An 18,661-nucleotide genomic window follows, 5' to 3' on the forward strand; every position below is an offset into this window, starting at 1 on the left:
TTGAACAACTCAGGCGGGAGATTGCATCCTCGTCCAACTCCTTTGTTGATTTTAGCCTCTATATGGCTTCCATCTCTCATTCGCATCGTGCCTACTTGCTTCTTGTACCGTATACTTGATAGATTATTCTTCTGACGTTGTAATCTATTCCAAGTTTCTCCAGCAGTCCAAAAATATTTTACCATTCCAAATTGTCGAAGGCCCTCTCCAAGTCCACAAATGCCCCACATACAGTTCTTGTTCACATGTACAGGTATTCTTATTCACATGTACCTCTAGATCTCTATTCTATGTTCTCTATCATGATTTTCAGACAGAGTATGGCTTCCCTGGTTCCTCTCTTCTTCCTAAAGCCAAATCAGTTTTAAATAATAGAAGTTTGTAAAAGATAAACGCTGCGGTGGTTTAATTACCGCTCCTCATTGAAGTGAATGAATATAAATTTTTATTCATTCGCTGCCATCTGTATGGGAAAAAATGAATTTTTTTCAAAATATTGTTTTTTTGTAAATATTCCTGAAAAAGTTTAACCAAAACCGCCCCAGCCTTCGATACTTTCTGAATTTTTATTACAATTTTGCAAAAAAATTATATGCTCTGAGTACTCTTTTGGCGAGATGTGATGCAAATAATATATGTCACTGCTAAGTTGTCACGGTTAAAATGACCATTGGATCGAAGAGGGTGGTTGAAAGGGCTATTTGTTCTCATTCTTGGGTGCTCTCTCTTCTCGTGTCTACTTTCTAATTCGCATTGTATTTCTCTTACTTTAATCGCTCGGTCTCGCAGATCAAATCAAATTCAGCGTGGATGACAAGGAGGTTGGCAGGGTAGCGCCCAAGGTGAAATCCGGCGGCCTCTGGAACTTCGCCAATTTCCCCACACGAGTGCCCGGCGCAGAGAACCCTTGGAGATTCGGCTCCAAGATGGCCCCATTTGACCAGGAGGTGGGTACGCCCCCAGGTCCCCTGCCCACAATTCCACCTTCGGAAAGGGTAACTCCTTTCAGTTCAACGCTTATTTCAGACAGCCTATGAAATGGCCTAAATGGCGACAGTGCGATTCGTCGTCATTCGGCCCCTGCGTAATTTGTTTGCCTATTGGCGAGAGTGAAGCCAAGATGGAATTCTTCCCTGGAAGCCAACTATCGTGCTCTCGCATTCCCTTATAATCCGTCCATACGTTTGAAATCCTGCGATTTTCTTGAGCCGAGGTTCATTTTTAGTTGCCACTCATCTCCCTGGACACAACCGTGACGATACCCTCAACCTATCGGGACGAGATAGATTGCAACGATTAGAAGGGAATTCATTCATCGAGGCGAATCTGCATCCTTTTGCCACCGTCACCGTCATTTTATTTATAAGGCTATTTGGGTTTCCTACTCAATGCGAGTTTCCGTGAGGCATCCTTCGGATGATACACGATGGCAGTATTCAGACTTTGTGCACGCCATCTCAAGGTAGACCATTCAAAATTGCGGGGAGGTACGCTCCTAAGGATTAACCATACTACTACTAATGTTGATGAAAGATAATTTTTACAATTTGACCACGGTGATGGCGTATTGTGACACTTGACTCAACGTTGCTACGGAATTCTTAAGCGTTTGGGATGGAAGAAAAGTTTTTTATACGTGCGATCAATCAATATCGAATGCATTTTATGTGGGAAGAGCATGGCAGTATGGTTGGGTCCTTTGGTGAAATAGACGTTACATCGCAGCGATGGTCTATTCCGAGTTGGTGGCATCGGGATTCAACTTCGGACGCCGCTCGCGTTTTGCTCCGTGGCCGGACAAAAACGCGCGTCCTGCCAACACTCCATTCAAAGGAAAACAAACCTTTCGCGAGAGTTTGGGAGAATACTACGACAACACCTTATTCTTCGTGTTTGCGATGGCGAGAGAAAGGAGTTGGAAAGAATAAGGAAACTTTTTGAAGTGTTCACGTAAGCGGCACGTCTAAAAATACGTTGAAAGAAAAAGATAATTTCTGAAGTTAATCTCGAAATAAATTCGTAAAAGTGTAGCAGTTATTAGTGCGGGTTTTCCGTAATAAATTAGTTTTAAAAATATTAGCTCTCTCTTGTTAACGCTTTCACTTCGCTGTAGCTTGTTTTGACGTCCCGTACTGACTTCAGCACAGTAAATGCTTGAAACGGTCCGCCATTTGGATAACCACTCGCCAAAATTGCGGATGTAGTCAAGCTGCTATTCAATGTTCGCTTTCGTGCAAAGGCCATCCGAGTTGTCTGAGCTTCCTTTTTCAGGTTTCAGATACGATTTGATGCAGAAATGGAAGTTGATTGAGAATATTTTCCTCAACGCGCAATTCTGCAGCGCGCTGTGTGCATCATTCCCTTTTCTCGACAACACTCACGTTCGTGATCAAAAGAAAGTCATTAATCTCACATTTTGGGTGTTTTTAGCACGAAGACTTTTTTCCGAATGAAGAATCGATGCTCCCGGGAATGTCGTCGGCGCATCGGTTGGTGCCCGCGAATTTCAGTGAGATCTTATCTAATTCCGTCGACCTCGTCTTTTATCGAGAGTCTGAAATTATTTTCCCTCCGCTACAGTTCTACATATCGATGGGCGTTGCCGTTGGTGGGATCGCCTACTTCCCTGACGATGCCGTCAACCAACCTCCCAAGCCTTGGAGCAACAATTCGCCAAACGTAAGTGTAGAAAGCCACTTACTTTAGTTTTTCATTAAAAGGGTCCTTGGGTGATGGGAGAGTTTTTTAATATTTACATTGCGGAAATAACATCTTAAAATGTGTCGATTTTGTCGTATTATACGTTGTCGAGACATTTTAGTCGACTGATCAGATTTTGACGCGCGCAAGGTGTCCTTTGTGGGGGCAGAAAGTCTCTGAATTTCAGAGCGTTCTTATTAGATCTACCTCGCTTCTTTCAAATCCTCTCCCTCTTTTTTTGGGTTGATGTCATAAATCCTGGGGGATCTCAAGAGTAAAGATTCTAAGAAAACAAATATGAAACGGTCGTTTTGCATTTGAATTCAGCAGCAATTCTCGAATTTCATATTGTGGAGAAGTGAGTGTGTGCGAGAGAGTTAAATGTTAAGTACTAATGTGTGTAATGTAAATGATGAAATACCCGTGATGTTGAATATTTTCACTCTGAAGATGTTTGACAAACCCCGTTTCAAATCTCGGTGGCTAAGGCTTGGAATTGTTGTGCGCGTTGCATGCCAAACGGAATCCGTCGTCCACTCAATTCACAATGCCATTGTTGTCGATTGTTGCAGCCGAGTTTCGACTTCTGGAGCCAGAAGAACGCGTGGCACCGGACATGGCGCAGCGGGAGCAATAACGGTGAGCACGCGGCGCTCAAAGTGGACTACGTCCGCGTCTGGGCCCTCTAACGGGGGGGGGGGGGCTGGAGGCGCCGGAGGGGTCGGGGGCCCCTTGGTGGTCGGTGCGCAACATCGCCGAAGCGAGGATTCCTGGACCCATGGACCTCGGAGGCGAGATGAAGAATCTTCAGCGGCACTCTTTGGTCGGGAAGGGTGTTTGTAGGGTGTTTAAAGGGTGCAAGGGGATTTCACTGACTGCAACTACATGTGGGTGGTGGCTGGAAGTCATTGCAAACTTTTCGTGAATAATGTCAAAATAAAAATGTATTCGCTTCACATCGCAGCACAGGAAAAATAAAATTTAATGCGACCCAGGTTTCACTGTGGACAACCTTATCATGCTGAACCACAGTGGGTCACATCATTAAAGTTTATTTGACATATGTGGATTTACAAAGTTTTATTTAGACATTGTTCATCATGGAACAATTTCACAAAATTTACGATTGAAAACAATGAATTAAATATTTGTGATCTGCATGATTTGATCAAGTCACCACACCAAGGGATTTCGTATGAATTGCATTGAATTTTATTTTGTACCAATCTTGAATCAAATTCATATCTGAAAAATAACAACCAATTAATACATTTTTTATGAAAGATCCAAGTGTAAGCTTTTTTTCTTAGGGACAAAGATCGGAAATCTTATCCTTCGACAGGCATTTAAACATTTCTAGTCAAGGCACGAAAGCAAAGGATTGCGTGATTCCGAAATGTGGTATCCGATGCACAAATGGAATGAACGCGGACCCCTGAGGCTGAGGATAGGGGAGGAAGGAGACGCTCGGTGGGGGATGACGGGAGACGAGGGTCCGGTGAGAGAGCACGTTGCCAAGCGAAATCAAACTGGAACAAAATGGGTGACTGGACTTGGGATGTTGACTGGTGGCCGGTTGATTCCCGGGGCTCAAGGGCGAAGCTCTAGCAAGGGAACGCCCTTCGCATTTACCTTAAACAAGAAGAGGAAATATGGCGATTATGGGCACTTGCGGCCGGTGACCTGAGATCCAATCCAGGTTTCATCGAGAGAATCCACCCGAATTAAGATTCTAGGTAACATATCGGCCATTAAAAGTGAAAAGTGAACATCCCATGAAGTCAATCATAAATTTTAATCGTACATTAGTACTATACACTTCATTAAATAATACAGCAGCTGGTCACAAATCATGCACCAATTTCAAAACATGAAGAAGGTGCTCTACAGTTAAACCTCGCAGGAGGAGGTCAGCCGCGTCCATTATCCAAGGGTTACATCAAGCTGACGAGAAACAAGACGGGACAGGCTTCCACAGTATCATGACTGTTTTGCTTTTGTGATTATTTACAAGTACTTATGCAGTGCACTTCAGATTTAGACTCATCTTGTTGGGAATGAATTATTTACAGAATTTGGTGTAGTACCTGATTTTACCACCGGATACATAAATAGAAAACGCTTTAAAACTCTCAACAGGGTTGAAAACATCTCCAATCGACACAGAGAGAGCAAATGCAGAGAGAAAATATTGTCAACACAATGCTTGCGAACGGGGTAAAACAGGATGTGAGGTTTACTCCTTGACGAAGGGATCACCCAGCCATGTTGTGCAGTTAATATTTGTACAGTAAACATTCTCGACAATAAATGTTTGCTTGTGTTCGGCAAATTCCGAAAATTTGGGCACTTTTGACGGCAATACGCCGGAGTCAGAGTACACTAGCGGACTCGACAGTCTACAATATGATGATGGAAAACTAGTTGAAACAAAAAATTGGCAGATATTTGGCTGAAAAGGGAATTTGTTTATTTTCCTTTGATCATCTTAATTAATTAAGTGCCCAAAAATACAAATAAGAGAATGCCAACTGCTAACACAGGTTAGACAATGTTCAGAAAATTTTCAAATTTGATTTGATGAAATCAGAGCAATATCAATCCACGTTACCGTATGCTCCATTGGTTGCCATGGGTCTCTGAACTCATCCATCTTTTTCAACTAAACTCTTCAAACAGTAAATTAAACAGGCTTTAAAAAGTGCCATGAAGTTTCCAAAATGCTAACTACTTTGTTGAAAATTTGCTCCCAAATATTTCCAAAAATATTTCCAAAAATTACATATGACGTTTCTCCTCCATTTCATTGTCTCCTAGAAGGGGGGAAGCGAAAAGCACATTACACACACACTTAGCCGGAAAGGTTTTCAAAAAACTAATAAATATCGTCTGCTGCAGCTCCATCGAGCCTAACTAGGGTATTGATCACCATCTACGGAGACAGTACTCGTGAGTTAAGTGCGACGAAGCTCACTCCTTTAAACGAAAATTGTTCCTCTGTAGGCGGAAATCAGCGGTTGGATTTGCACATCCGCGAAATAAGAGCGTATAAATGTCACGCGAGGCAACGGCGGGCCGCCTCGTCCCTCCAGAATGATTAAAACTGCCCACGCGCCAAAAGCGAAGCTCCACCACTTCGGTCCAAACAGGGAACCAACTCCATCGCAAATCATCGAGTACCATAGCGTCAAAATTAAGACCTATCCTTGGGTGATCAAAAATCTTTAACTATGCAAATGGTTCTTCCTTCACTATTACGTCGGGGTCTACTTAAGTTATTTTAATTCCATAACGTCAATAATGAAAAGGCCACAATGTAGTATTCAAATTTTTTGTGCTATCAACGTCTTGATATGAAAAAGACTCGAGTAAAATACTTAGGCTGTGAGGAGGTAAGTATGCATGGGGAATGTTTTCGTTTCAGCACGTGCGTGGGGGGGAGAAGGAGAGAGGGGATGAGTGAAGCTTTCCTCTGGGCCAATGCCTTTTCAGGTGTGGTTTGAATCCGAGGCTACTGAATGCTTATTTTAACCTGTTTTAGAATATAAAACTTTTCAGAATAGATCAATAAACAGACAAAAATACGTTTTTTACTTTTTCAATAGAGATAAAAAGTGACTTTGACAAGCGCTCCCTCGTGAATGGAGTGGGCCTCGGAGATTGATCCCACAGCGCACTTCCCGCTTGCCTCCCGACGCCCAAAGCCTGAAGCTGTTTGAAGTTGCTTCGCACAAAGCTCTATACTGCAGTGGAAGAACAACTTGCAATCGGCAAAGAGTTTGCCTTCCTTATAGTTTGCTTGCCTCGGCGATGTAATTTGATTCTCACGAAAACCATTACTTTGTTAGGTATTTTTTTGAAGTTCTTCAAATCATTTCATAATATGCTATGGTCTAATAATTTCGACCGGCTTAACCGCTTTGTAATAATAACCTTCATAAGGCCAACATCGGCGCCACGACCAGGCTGACCATACCTTCAAATCCAAATAGACTTCAGTTTCGCCTTTGGCCGAATGGCGACTTCACCCAAACTCTCTCTCCAAGATGTCAACATGAAGCAAACAAAAACCAACCCCACCACCCCCCCTTGCAATGAGCACACGCATTGTTAAGTCCATTCGTGCGTCGTCCTCTCTGTCATCCGAGGGGGGGGGAGATTGCACCCCTCGCCCCTGGGAGAGGGGGGATCGCAGAGATGAGCCATTAGCGATTCTTGCGGTACGTGTCCTTGTTCATGTAGCCCTGGACGTATCCGGAGCCGTCGGCCATGTCCTTCCGGCCCGCGATGCCCTTTCCCCGGCCGCTCTCGTCGAAGCGCTGCCGGTGGGAGCCCGTGTAGCGGCTCGTGTCCGTCAGCCGCTCCACGGCCGCCGCCTGGACGGACTGCGCCTGGGGAGAGCAGAGGGGGAGGGGTCAATCAGAGGGGCCTCTCGACGCCCCCCCCCACTGGGCCGCCGAGGGCCCCGAGGGCCTTCGGTGGTTCCGCATTTGCATATCCGGGAGAGAGAGTCTAAGGTTGGCGGCGACTGAGAGAGACATTGAACCGTGAAATTAAAGGGGTACTTGGAAACGCGGCAGTCACGGCCTACTCTGGCACGGCACTCCGTGGACCAGGGAGACGTGATGCTGAACGACGGGGGACCAAGAGGAAGAACAGAATTATAAATGTAGAAGCGGGAGGTGGAAGCATCTGGGACCAGTCGTTTCAGAAGGAAGAGAATCGGGCGGTTGGATTCGTCGATGGGACTTGGCTGCGGAAATGTAAGGGGAGGGGGTCCCGCGAAGGAAGGGTAGCGGGGTAGCAAAGGTGTGCGTAGGAAGGAAACACGGATGAAACATCTTAAGGAGATATACATGGATCTTTTCCGCAAGTTTTCTGTAAATTGTCTTAAATGCAATTGAACATCTCAAATTTTCATTTGTATAATGTAAATTTTTCATCATCTATTGTCATCACTCTAGTCAGCATTCGCAACTCACAATGACTTAGCACTAACTTGTAGCATTTAGAGACGGACCACCCCAGTCCAAACGAGGGGTGCGAGCATTGAACAGGGGAGGGGAGGGTCGACCAACTTTCTGGTTGAAGGACTAGTGTGTAGTTCGCGAATCCAAATGAAGAGGCACTCTGGTTGACAGTGCATGAGCCAAGCGCGGTGATGAGGTGATAGCTGGAAGATGAGATCACTGCAGATTTGTCAAAGGTTAAAATAGAAAGAAGTGGAATTGTGCGTAATTTGAGAACACAATGAAGGAGTCTTTGAAATTGAATGATCCGAAGAAGGAAAAAGAACAAGCAATGCATTTTTAACGGAAATATTAGGAAGAATATAAAGATTAATAAACGGGGAAATAATTTATAATAAGAGGTTCTCGAAATGCACACAGAATGTCGTAGGTTTACAAATCAACATCATTGCATATTATATTTGCATAATGTTGCATTTACAATGTAATATAATGCAAATATAACAAGAGGAAGATGTTTGGGAGAAGTGATGACGAAGTTGGCAAACGGGCTGCGAACTTTTAAGAAAATCTATCACATTTAATTTAGTTTAATCTTTAAATTGGTCGGGAACGAACGTGCTATCTATAAATCACGGCCATTTATGCAAATAATGAACAAAGTCTCGAAATTCACATATTTAAGGAATCAAAAAGAAAATACGTTGTATTGTGGTATTCTAGCGTTTTAGGGCGCATACTACATTACTTCGATTCGTCTGATTACTTACAACCCCACACTGCATAAAACTGTTCTTCAATTCCCAATGTTTCCTATCTGCCCTCATTTCGTGTAACATCGCTATCCAGTCTACGTTCCACGTATATTACCGAACGACCTCCCCTGTAATAACAACCAACTCCTTATCACCGCCAATCAAAATTCTCCATCGCTCCTACGATTCAGAAACTTCCAACCTACGCATACGCAATCCTGCTTCAATGATCAAGTTTCCGCAATGAAGAAAAACCACGCTTCACATGAAAATTTCTATTTTCTTTACCTCCGTGTCATCTATTTCCTCTTTTTGTGAAAGATTCTTGGACTAACACAATCTATTCCATACTACTTCGGCCATTTATTTCCGTAACACTTCCGAGATACGCAGGCTGTTCCACCCGTTTATGACATTTTAATACTTAACACTTCTCATAAACCACTTGACCTTTGTTTTATTAATATTGATTCTCATCCCATACTTGTCGCACTGAATTGCCGATTCACTCAGCAATACTTGCAACCCTTTGGCTGACTGACCCACTAGAGCTTGGTCATTAGCAAACCTAACAGATTTTACGAATTTCACGCCCCCCCCCACTTTCATTCCTATCTGAATTTTTTCCCATGGCTTCCCTTACGACTGAAAAGAGCTGATGATAGAGTGCAGCACTCGAACCTGCCAAACACTGCCCACCCCTGCTCTCCATTCGCCACACGTGGCCGAGCTGTGTGTGTCTTGTACAGATCGAGGAGAATTCTCTTCCATGACAGGCTCAATATTTCCACCCAATTTACTCTATCCAACGCTTTCTCTAAATCCAGGAAACACACCCTGATTGTACTCGATGTTCCTTTCCATCACGCTTCCCTCCCTGAACCCAAACCGATCACCACCCCACAGGCCCAGCTCTCCATCCTCTCATTGATAATTCTAAGCGCCGCTTTACCTGCCAGCAAAATCAAACTCATTGCTATCTCATGACGATGCTCACGGCTGCCTTTTGGGAACTAACACTGCTCCTAAAGAAATCATCTTCCCTCCAAACTAATACACTAGTTCTGTAGTTCACAAATACTATAAATAAAAATATAAACCATAATATGCATTCCTTCCGCGTTTTCCTTAACCCCTAAGTAGTTTCGCCGATTTGTTTACCATACCCATGGCTTCATTTAATTCCAAGTCCCTTAAATCTCCCTCCATCTCTCCTCTTCATCTAGGCATCAAGTATGCCAGAGCTGTCCCCATCTTCCTCATATTCCCTTTCTTCATCTGCAGTTGCTGGCCTGATATTCTGCACATCTAGAATCTTATGGTATTCTTTCTATCTCTCTTGAATCCTCCTCGGTCAATTAAGTACTTTACGGCCGTAACTCTAATTATGTGCGTGGTTTTCCCATCTTACTCTGTGAGAGTTCTTTTATCTTGCAGCGAACTCTATGGATAGACAAAGGAAATATTGCCGGAGGTGAATTGTTAGAGGTGAAACTGAAGTAAAACCTTCTATGGAGATGAGACCTAGTAAGAAAGGTTGATACGAAATGCGAACAGAGGAGGGAAAAATGGAAAATATATGAAAGAGGAACAACTGTGAATCTCGATAAAGAGATAAGGATGGCTAGGATTTTAGATAAATTAGCGGTAATAATATTAGTCAGAAGTTAGGCAGAGAGCCTCGGATCTCCTTGGAGAGAATAAAAAGCAGACAAGAGAAACAGAAGGGGAAAGTTTAGGCGGCGGTTTTTAAGATGGGAAAAATAAGCATCTTGAGATGCAATCAGATTCGGAGAAACGGCTGATTTTGAAGATGAACACAACGCAAAGTGAAGAAAATAGTTTTTTTATTAAAGGATGAAAAATAACTAGAAGTAATTAGATAGAGAACTAAGAGTCAGGAGAACCGAACAAGGAAAGTTGCAAGAGAAATCATCTAATTCACCTGCTTCTCCTCTATAGGAATGAAATTCAAAGGAATGTGCCTCGACGAAGAAGATGTACACGTGAGGATATCAATGAAAGAAGGAAAAACACAAGAGGAAGTATTTTAATCTCTAGCTGGCCATAAAGAAGAGAATGTGGTCGAGTCCATTGGCATTGGCATGGGGGAAGGATCCAATGGAGTCAACTCTTAGTGATGCTAGATTGACCTTTGAAGAGAAGACAGCGAAAATATGTGATCAGCAGTCAAGAACCCACACTAAAGAGCGCAAGGATGAAGTGGAATGGAATGGAATCCAACCTCCCATCGTGCACGCGCGCATGCGCGATGAACTCTGCACGTGGAAACAAAAGAGTGCAATTTTGTTTATCCTTGGCGTTCACGCCACCCGCTTAACTTTTGAGTGTTTGTTGGTTGTGTAATCACCGGGATGCCGCCGGCTCCCATTTCCCGTGCACCATTTGCATCGTTTACAACGATGATGCCCCCCCTGCTTGCTGCCGAGAAGAGAAAGTTTAACCACTAACTTAAATAAACATTTACGAATTAATCAACTGATTATTCAGTGTCTCTCTCTCTGGGTATGGCCGATGTCTGGGTAGAGAAGGACATTCAGGAAACAGCATATGCGGAGGAGACATCGAGAGAGAGGCCTTTATGATCGGGTCGGAATATCGACAAATGATGGCGTCAAAATGTTTAAAAGGTTAAATGTTTTCGCTCGTCACTTCCATCCTACGGCACCAAATCTTGAGCCGCGTGCGAATCTCTCCAAAATAGACGTTGTTGAATGATTGACGAAAAATGGCAAAGACCAGAATAAACATCAAATAACCGATTGATAGGATAACAAGAATTGGAAGAATGGATGTACTTTCTAATGTTTTCAAATCAAATTTTGGATCGGATATCCCACGGTGGAAACTCGGGACATAATCGTCCGGAAGTGCGAATCATGAGGACACGTGGTCGAATTTCCCAAATGGCGGGGCACGAGTGACGAATAGACGGAAAATATATTCAAGCGAACGAAATGTGCTCGATGGACGAGTATGTCCATGAAATTGATTCCGTGCGTGACTCCACGATTGACAGCAACTCGCGGCAGGAGCACAACAACACTCGCCGTGGACGAGCTCGCAATTGACCCCCAATGCCATTCGGTTGTTCAAGGTCATTCGTCGAGGTGAGGAGACTTACGGTAACTCCCGTGAGGGCCGGAGTGCCGCATGAAGCCATCTTGTTCTTCATCTCCGTCACGTCAGCTTTCTTATTCTTTGCCAATTCGTCCAAGAACTTCTTGTAATCTTCAAATCCGATCTTCTGTGCCCTGAGAAGAAAAACGATGAAATACTCGTGATTAACTGCTTTACACATTAAAGTTAATGCGTTATTATTTGTCTTTAAGTACTCGTACATACTAATATACACACGCGTGATGCCATTGCACTAATGAGATCACTGATCACTAATCGATAGAAATATAGAATGCAACCAGGACGTATTTGACTGTTAGGTAGATTTCGAAAAGGCGTTTGATAGAGTGAATTGGGAAAAACTAATGGGTATATTGCATAAAATAGAAATCTGAATCGTACATTGGAGGGACAGGAGCCTAATACGCAACCTGTACATGTATCTCAGACTGCTCAGGTGCGAGTGGGGAACGGGGAGTCCGGATGGGCAGAGTTAGGAAGAACTATTAGAAAAAGACAAGGTTGCCAAATAACTCAGTGTGACAGGTATGGGATGAAAATCAATATTAATAAAACCAAGATTATGTGATCTACCAGAAAGAAAAAGGCTAAGGTAAATATTAAAATAGGAGGGCAAAAACTAGAGCAGGTAGAACAGTTTACGTATCTCGGTAGTGTTTTGGACCAACACGGTCAAAGTAGCAGGGACGTAAGAAGGAGAATTGCAATAGGCAAAGAGACTTTCACAAGGAGGAGGGAGTTGATGACGGGGACGATCAGTGAGGATAAAAAAGACTTGTAAAAACCTGGATATGGAGCGCAGCTATGTACGGCGCGGAAACGTGGTCATTGAAGCAGGAGGATAGACGTAGACTTGAGGCTTTTGAAATCTGGGTGTGGAGAAGAATGGAGAAGGTGAAATGGACAGAGAAGAAAACAAATGAGGAAGTACTTGGTATGGTGGGCGGAGAGAGGGGTTTGTTGGGAGAAATCCTACGGAGGTAGGAAAAATGGATGAAGGGGGTATTGACCGGCAGCGGGATTATGGAGACTTTAATTGAGGGGAGAATGCTGGGAAAACGAGGAAAGGGAAGGAACAGGATAGGGATGTTGGACGGGATGAAGGGATGAAGAAAGTACTCAGAGATGAAGAGGGACCTGATGTAGAGCAGGATGATGGATTTTGTGTTTTGTTAGGAGTCACAAAATATTTATTTGGTGGTTGTGCACATCCTAAACCTTCCCTAACCGATTGATTACCTAATAAATAATATGCACACATATAGAAATATGTATACTTACACATAAATGCACACATGAGTGTGTATATACATACACAGTCCTGCACGTATATGCTTATAATTTATACACATACACAGCTCAGCAAGTACATCTTTATAGCATTTGAAGTGAGAATCCCGACGGTAATCGGTAGCGGTATTTTCCTAAATTACTTGGATAATTTGAACGTCTATTTTTCACAAAACCAGCAATCAATCACTTCATTTAATCTATCACTCGAGCAGAATTATAATCGGAGAGCCTGTCAAAGCTTCCCATTAAGTGATCAAGTCTCATCTTAAATTCACCAGGCAAATAAATAAGCCTTATATCTTTAGCCCATCATCATCGTTCAGCGGAATATTTCGGTGATATGGAGATTTTGTACAAAAAGAATATTTTTAAACATGGAGCCACCAATTACCGAGTATTCGTTTGTAAAAGCTTCGAGGTAAACAAGAATAAAAGATTTTCGATTAAAATACAGTATTAATCAGAAATACGAGTGGAGAATAAAATCGATAAAATGATTGCCTATTTTCACATATCTCATGCCTGCATGGCTTTGATCAAGTGATAGCAACAGAGGTGTGATAAAAACAATGGCAAAGTGGTCAATTTGGTGCGACCGAAAGTATAAGACTAATCCTCAAGCTATTGAATTAGAAATTGTTTTAATTCCACAATACCCTGTTTCTAAATGCAGTGCGGTGCAAACGCAAATAATTTTTCCTGGCATTCACTTTCTACGGAGTCCTCATGGTAGAAATTTCCCGGTCCCACAAACGATTACCTCACGGAACGGGTCAAAGTTCATGTGAATCATGAAACAAAGGAAAAAGGAGATCATATACGACAAATAGAGACTTACTTGAACTTCTTGAAGTAAATTCCAGTGTCGGTGGTCGTAATCTTCTTCCCGTCGATAACCTTCGCCTGCTTCATCCACTTGTCGCTCTGGGAGAGTGTAATGTGCTTGCCGTCAGATTTGGTGTCTCCGAACTTGGAAAAGGCCTGCGCGGGAGACGATTGCCATCAGATGCAGGGTATTACACTGGAAATCATCCTGTGAAACATTCTTATTGACAAATCAAGCATAGTCTAATTATGTGTCTTGATTGCTTACGCATCTCTCATTGCATTCAACGTACAAGTACTAGCTGGAAAGAATTAAGATGCAGGTAATTCTCCAAAACATTTCAGAAATAGTCAGTTTATGATCAGAAAAGGAGACATTAATGTCCTAATTGCTATCGTGTAACGCATTGGAATTACATTTTCTCATTTTTTCGTGGATACAGTAGTAATTTCTTTCAATTTGGCATTAAAATTATTTTAAATGAGTTAATGCTTACATTAAAGTATCGCATACTTTAGAGGCCAAAATTCCAATAAATTTTAACGCATACGTTCTAGGACGCCAAAGTATTGATGGATATTTTATGACTCGGATCAAATTAATGCAACTCATAAAAATGAAATAAATCCTTGAACCCTCCAGAGAGATGCCCAATATTTGAATGCAAACCTCCCCACCGAATTATGAAAGTTTATTTATGCTCAAGAGTAGATTCGAGAGTTTAAAATGGAGGGAGGTCAAAGGGATAAACAGTGACAAATATGTATGCAAGCACGGTAAGAAGCCTGGCTTAGACACGAACAGGAATGTGAGACGAGTAATTTTGCCAGACTTCATTCACGTAAAGGATTGGTGTTAACTTTCTGATTGAAGTAATCAATGCGGGTCAACTATTCTAGTATTTTGTTGTGGGTGAATTGTGAAGGATGTGAATGAGGAAGCGGATTGAAAGGCTACTCGGGGTCAGGGGGGATCTTGGTTCAGAGGGTTGAATTTCCACTCGCGTCGAGATGGGTTCCTTGATAATTCCTTGACTTTTCACCTCTTGCGAGGAATGACGGTTGTATTCGGGGCGGAGAGGAGGGCCAAAGGTGAAGTCGAAAAACACTGGACCAGGGCCAACGACGTGAAAGCATCGTGAGCGATAGCATCATTTTAAGACCACAGAGAATGGATATATTTTTTCTGACTAATTTATCTGCAGAACTAATCTAATGAATATCGTAATATCAATGCTACAATATTTGTGTGTCAAGTGCTGATTATAACGTGAGCGTTGAAAGTGTCCCTCAGTCAAGTGTCAATGTCATGTCCTACTGAAGCGCACTACGCGCGGAGCCTCAGAGGTGACGCAAAGACAGAAGGCTCTTCGCCAAGAGACACACCACTCCGGGCGAACGTTTCTAGGACGGCCGGACTCACTTCTAGGGGACACTTCGCGGCCCACAACTGCGACGACGAACATAATTCATGTAGAGGCCACGGACGCTCACTTCCCTGGACCCCTATCGTTGAACCTGACGTCGACCTTTGACCCCGAAACCTATCGTTAGCATTGAACCCATATCCGTCAATCCTCGACCCTGCCATTGGCCTCCGCCGACCCCGAGTCCATCTACTGACCTTGAACCTGTCCCTGAAGGTCTCGCCTCCCTTTCCCGAGGGCGAGTCCGGCCCTGGCACCGGACTCTGGCAGGAGGGGCTCCCGCTGGCGGAGGCCGGGTTGCTGCCCCCCCTCTTGGGGGTGGCGACTGGTGCAGGGCCGGCCGGTGGCGGAGGCGCCTCCGCCGCCGCGGGTGCAGGGCTGGGTGTTGCTGGCGCGGGGCTGACGGGCATCGGGCTGGCGAGGGGGCCTTCCTCGCTGTCAGCTTTGGGCTGCTCCACTGCGTCCGCCATCTGCGGGGGAATGGCGGAGGGAGGCCGTCTGAAAACCGCGACTGCACGACAGCATCCCAGCCGTGCGCAAACGAAGCCACAGTGATATTCACGCTTTTTCGATTGCCTATGCATATGTAGATTGCCGCGAACGCAAATTTTGAGGACCCTTTGAAAAAGTTTGCGTTGGCGGGCAAGCATCAAGATCTGCACCGAAGTGGAAGGGAGCTGAGAACTTAATGCATTTGAGATTTGAAGAAATATCTCAAACATTTGGGAGCCTCTTATTTATCGGGCAGTTCCATTTGCTCCTGGTACCTGCCTTTCGATATAAAGGATATGTTGTGTCTGGTATTGATACGAGGGTCATCCGGAAAGTAGTACCCGTTCGTGCCGCATGAAGTGCTGACGACGCGAGTAGCCGCTGGACGAGGTCAGATAGCTTCAGTGGCTTGTCTGCCTTCTCTGAGCCAAGTTGCGTGACGCTAGCATTGCCTGTGTTGTTTCTGTGATTGTTTACAATGTTTAAAAAAATTGAGAACGCCGCCAGTTGTGAAGTGAGGGCAGTGATTAAATTCCTCAATGCAAGAAACGTTCGCCCATGTGATATTCATCGCCAATTAAAGGAGGTGTATGGAGACAATGTAATGGACGAGTCGTCTGTTCGGCGGTGGTGTCGCAACTTCAACATGGGGAGGGGGAACACACACGACGATGAGCGTTCGGAGAGACCGTCTGTCATTACAGACCAACTGGTGAGCTCAGTTGACGAATTCGTGAGGAACGATCGGCGCGTCACAATTGATGACATCTGTGAGCATTTTCCCAATGTTTCTCGAACAATTGTTCATGAAATTGTTAAACACCATCTGCATTATGCAAAAATTTGTGCAAGATGGGTCCCTCGCGTATCTCAATGAGCTGGCGGCGAAGGACTATGCAGCAGGAATACAGAAACTTGTCACACGTTATGACAAATGCCTTAATTTGCTTGGAGATTATGTTGAGAAGTAGTTTAAAGTATCCTCTTTCAAATAAAATTTTTTATGTTTGTTAATATTTACTTTTGTGTCTTTATTTCACGAACGGGTACTACTTTCCGGATGACCCTCGTACAAGATCGCTTAATGACTGGGATGGCGGTCGGTTATTTATTCAAAAGCATTGAATTGAAAGAAGCACCTTTGCTCTTTACTCTTTGCTCAGATCAAGACCTAGGGTTCGACGCTGGACGTCGCCATCAGGTGACGATGATGATGCCCAACGTCGAAACGTAGGTCGTGTTTGAAATGAACCGTTTGTGTGTGGAATTGCAAAGTTGCTTCTTTCATTTCAATACGTTCAATTTCAATTCGATAAAGCTACGCCTGAGGCAACAAATTTTATTCCAAATTTATTCAATGGGATTTGGCCGACGAAAGCCAATGCGCAAAAACCAATGGTGTGGCTCAATGAATGCCCGTCTCCCAGTTTTAATCGCCAGTTGCAATTTACGTACAATTTTCCACCCACAAACCATGCACAAAACCCACAAATCCATGCGTTTCCCGAAAACTAAAGTGACATGCTTTGAAAATGCGTTAGTTTGCGGCAACATTAATTTGATTGGCATCGATGTGATCTCTTGCGCCATCGTGAGGATCGCACGGCATAAGCATGCATTGCGATCGGGAAAATGTTGAGGAAAAACGAAAGTCACCTGATTTTTTTGGATTTTTAAAGAAATATTTCAGTTTGAAAAAACAAGAGCTACATTTCGTAGTTACAAGAAACAAGAACTACATTTCGTAATTAGAACTCAAAGACCCAAAACCGCTGATTACGGATTTATTTAAAAGTAAATATAAGGTTGCATCGCTTTACGTGAGGAATGAAATAAGTTAAAATATCCTGTAATGTAGAATGCAGATAAAATCCTCCATTTGTACGCGTAATTTTCCAGTTTAGTAAATAATGCTTCTCAAGGTAGAAACACAAACGTAAAATTTAAAATACATTTTCAAATGCGAGTAACTAAAAGCTGCAATATGTATGTATTTTATTACATATTCGATGTAGAACTCGGTCCAATCTGAGGAACCACGAGTCTGCTTGATCCACGGCCTCCGCGCGGGCTTCCACGCCCCGAAATTGAGATTTCGTTTTCTCAATCAACAATCACGTAGCGAGTTCATTCCCGTCGCCTCCGGAATATCCCCCTCTCCCCAGCTCCACACAAATGAAGGATGCACCCCGGAAAGATTATTTGGGGAATTCAGGTACTCAACCAAAAGCAATCGCAGCGAAAAGCTACAACCAAACACGTCATTCATTACAATTCTTTCTCCTTCGCATACGATGAGCGCAAATACTTATTAGCAGTTTCATTTACAAGATGGCAAAATTTCTGGATCAGTTGGTAATAACAAACAACAATTTATTGCAGTTTAATCAAAATTATTCTAATCGAACATTAGAGTTGAAGCTAGAACAGTAACAGGTGAAGATGCGCATGGGCTACAGTTAAGGTTTGACAAAGAATTGGCGAATGCATTGGGAAAAGATACGATTTAAATGTGATGCAATGATCATTTTTCGAGTCATCTCGATCAATGAGTACTACCAAATGTTTTTCCACCCCTGGAGCACGGAAATGGGTTTAATGGCCGGTGGACGAGAGCGGACCTTGTGCCCTCTTTCTATAACTGTGCGCAGGGACTTGCACTCCGCTGAAGTTCTTGAAACATTCAGGGCGTCCCGAGGAAAGCGACCACCGTGCTTTCACTGCAAACTACTTTCCGCTCCCCTCATCACTATTTGAAAGATTCAATCGTTTAAAAAATCATTTCTTCCACTTTTCGCCAAGAATATTCCTATTAAATTTAATTTGACTGTTGGCATAATTCACGCGAACCAATATGCATAACCACAGAAAATGCTACACCCAATTGGTGTTTTTAAATTAAAATGCTGATAAAAATGCTGCAAATTCACTGGTAGCAGCACTCAGAAATAGTCAAGGACAGACATTAGTCTGAGAAATTCAAATAAATGCATATATTAATTGATTAAAGCACACGCCCGGAAATCGAGGGCCCCAG

The 18,661-nt window shown here is 43.4% G+C and overlaps 2 protein-coding genes across 3 annotated transcripts in view; one reads left to right on the forward strand and one right to left on the reverse strand.

The window, feature by feature from the left end:
- Positions 1 to 3,985, forward strand: part of LOC139696823 (beta-1,3-glucan-binding protein-like) — a 42,145-nt gene extending 38,160 nt beyond the window's left edge. Inside the window, exons 7-9 of the mRNA XM_071595703.1 lie at positions 790 to 947; positions 2,581 to 2,679; positions 3,273 to 3,985. Of these exons, the coding sequence (XP_071451804.1) occupies positions 790 to 947; positions 2,581 to 2,679; positions 3,273 to 3,389 (374 nt within the window). The 3' untranslated portion in view covers positions 3,390 to 3,985. The remainder of the gene's footprint in view (positions 1 to 789; positions 948 to 2,580; positions 2,680 to 3,272) is intronic.
- A 491-nt stretch (positions 3,986 to 4,476) lies between these two features.
- Positions 4,477 to 18,661, reverse strand: part of LOC139696824 (tubulin polymerization-promoting protein homolog) — a 93,267-nt gene continuing 79,082 nt past the window's right edge. For both annotated transcript variants that reach the window (XM_071595704.1, XM_071595705.1), the window contains exons 2-5: positions 15,330 to 15,602; positions 13,719 to 13,861; positions 11,571 to 11,700; positions 4,477 to 7,091 (exon numbers count right to left, since the gene is read on the reverse strand). In XM_071595704.1, coding sequence (XP_071451805.1) covers positions 6,906 to 7,091; positions 11,571 to 11,700; positions 13,719 to 13,861; positions 15,330 to 15,602 — 732 coding nt within the window. In that variant the 3' untranslated portion in view covers positions 4,477 to 6,905. The remainder of the gene's footprint in view (positions 7,092 to 11,570; positions 11,701 to 13,718; positions 13,862 to 15,329; positions 15,603 to 18,661) is intronic.

The sequence above is a fragment of the Hetaerina americana genome, unplaced genomic scaffold, assembly GCF_022747635.1.
Source record: "Hetaerina americana unplaced genomic scaffold, ioHetAmer1.1.p SCAF_7, whole genome shotgun sequence".
In the NCBI taxonomy this organism is placed as follows: Eukaryota; Metazoa; Arthropoda; class Insecta; order Odonata; family Calopterygidae; genus Hetaerina; species Hetaerina americana.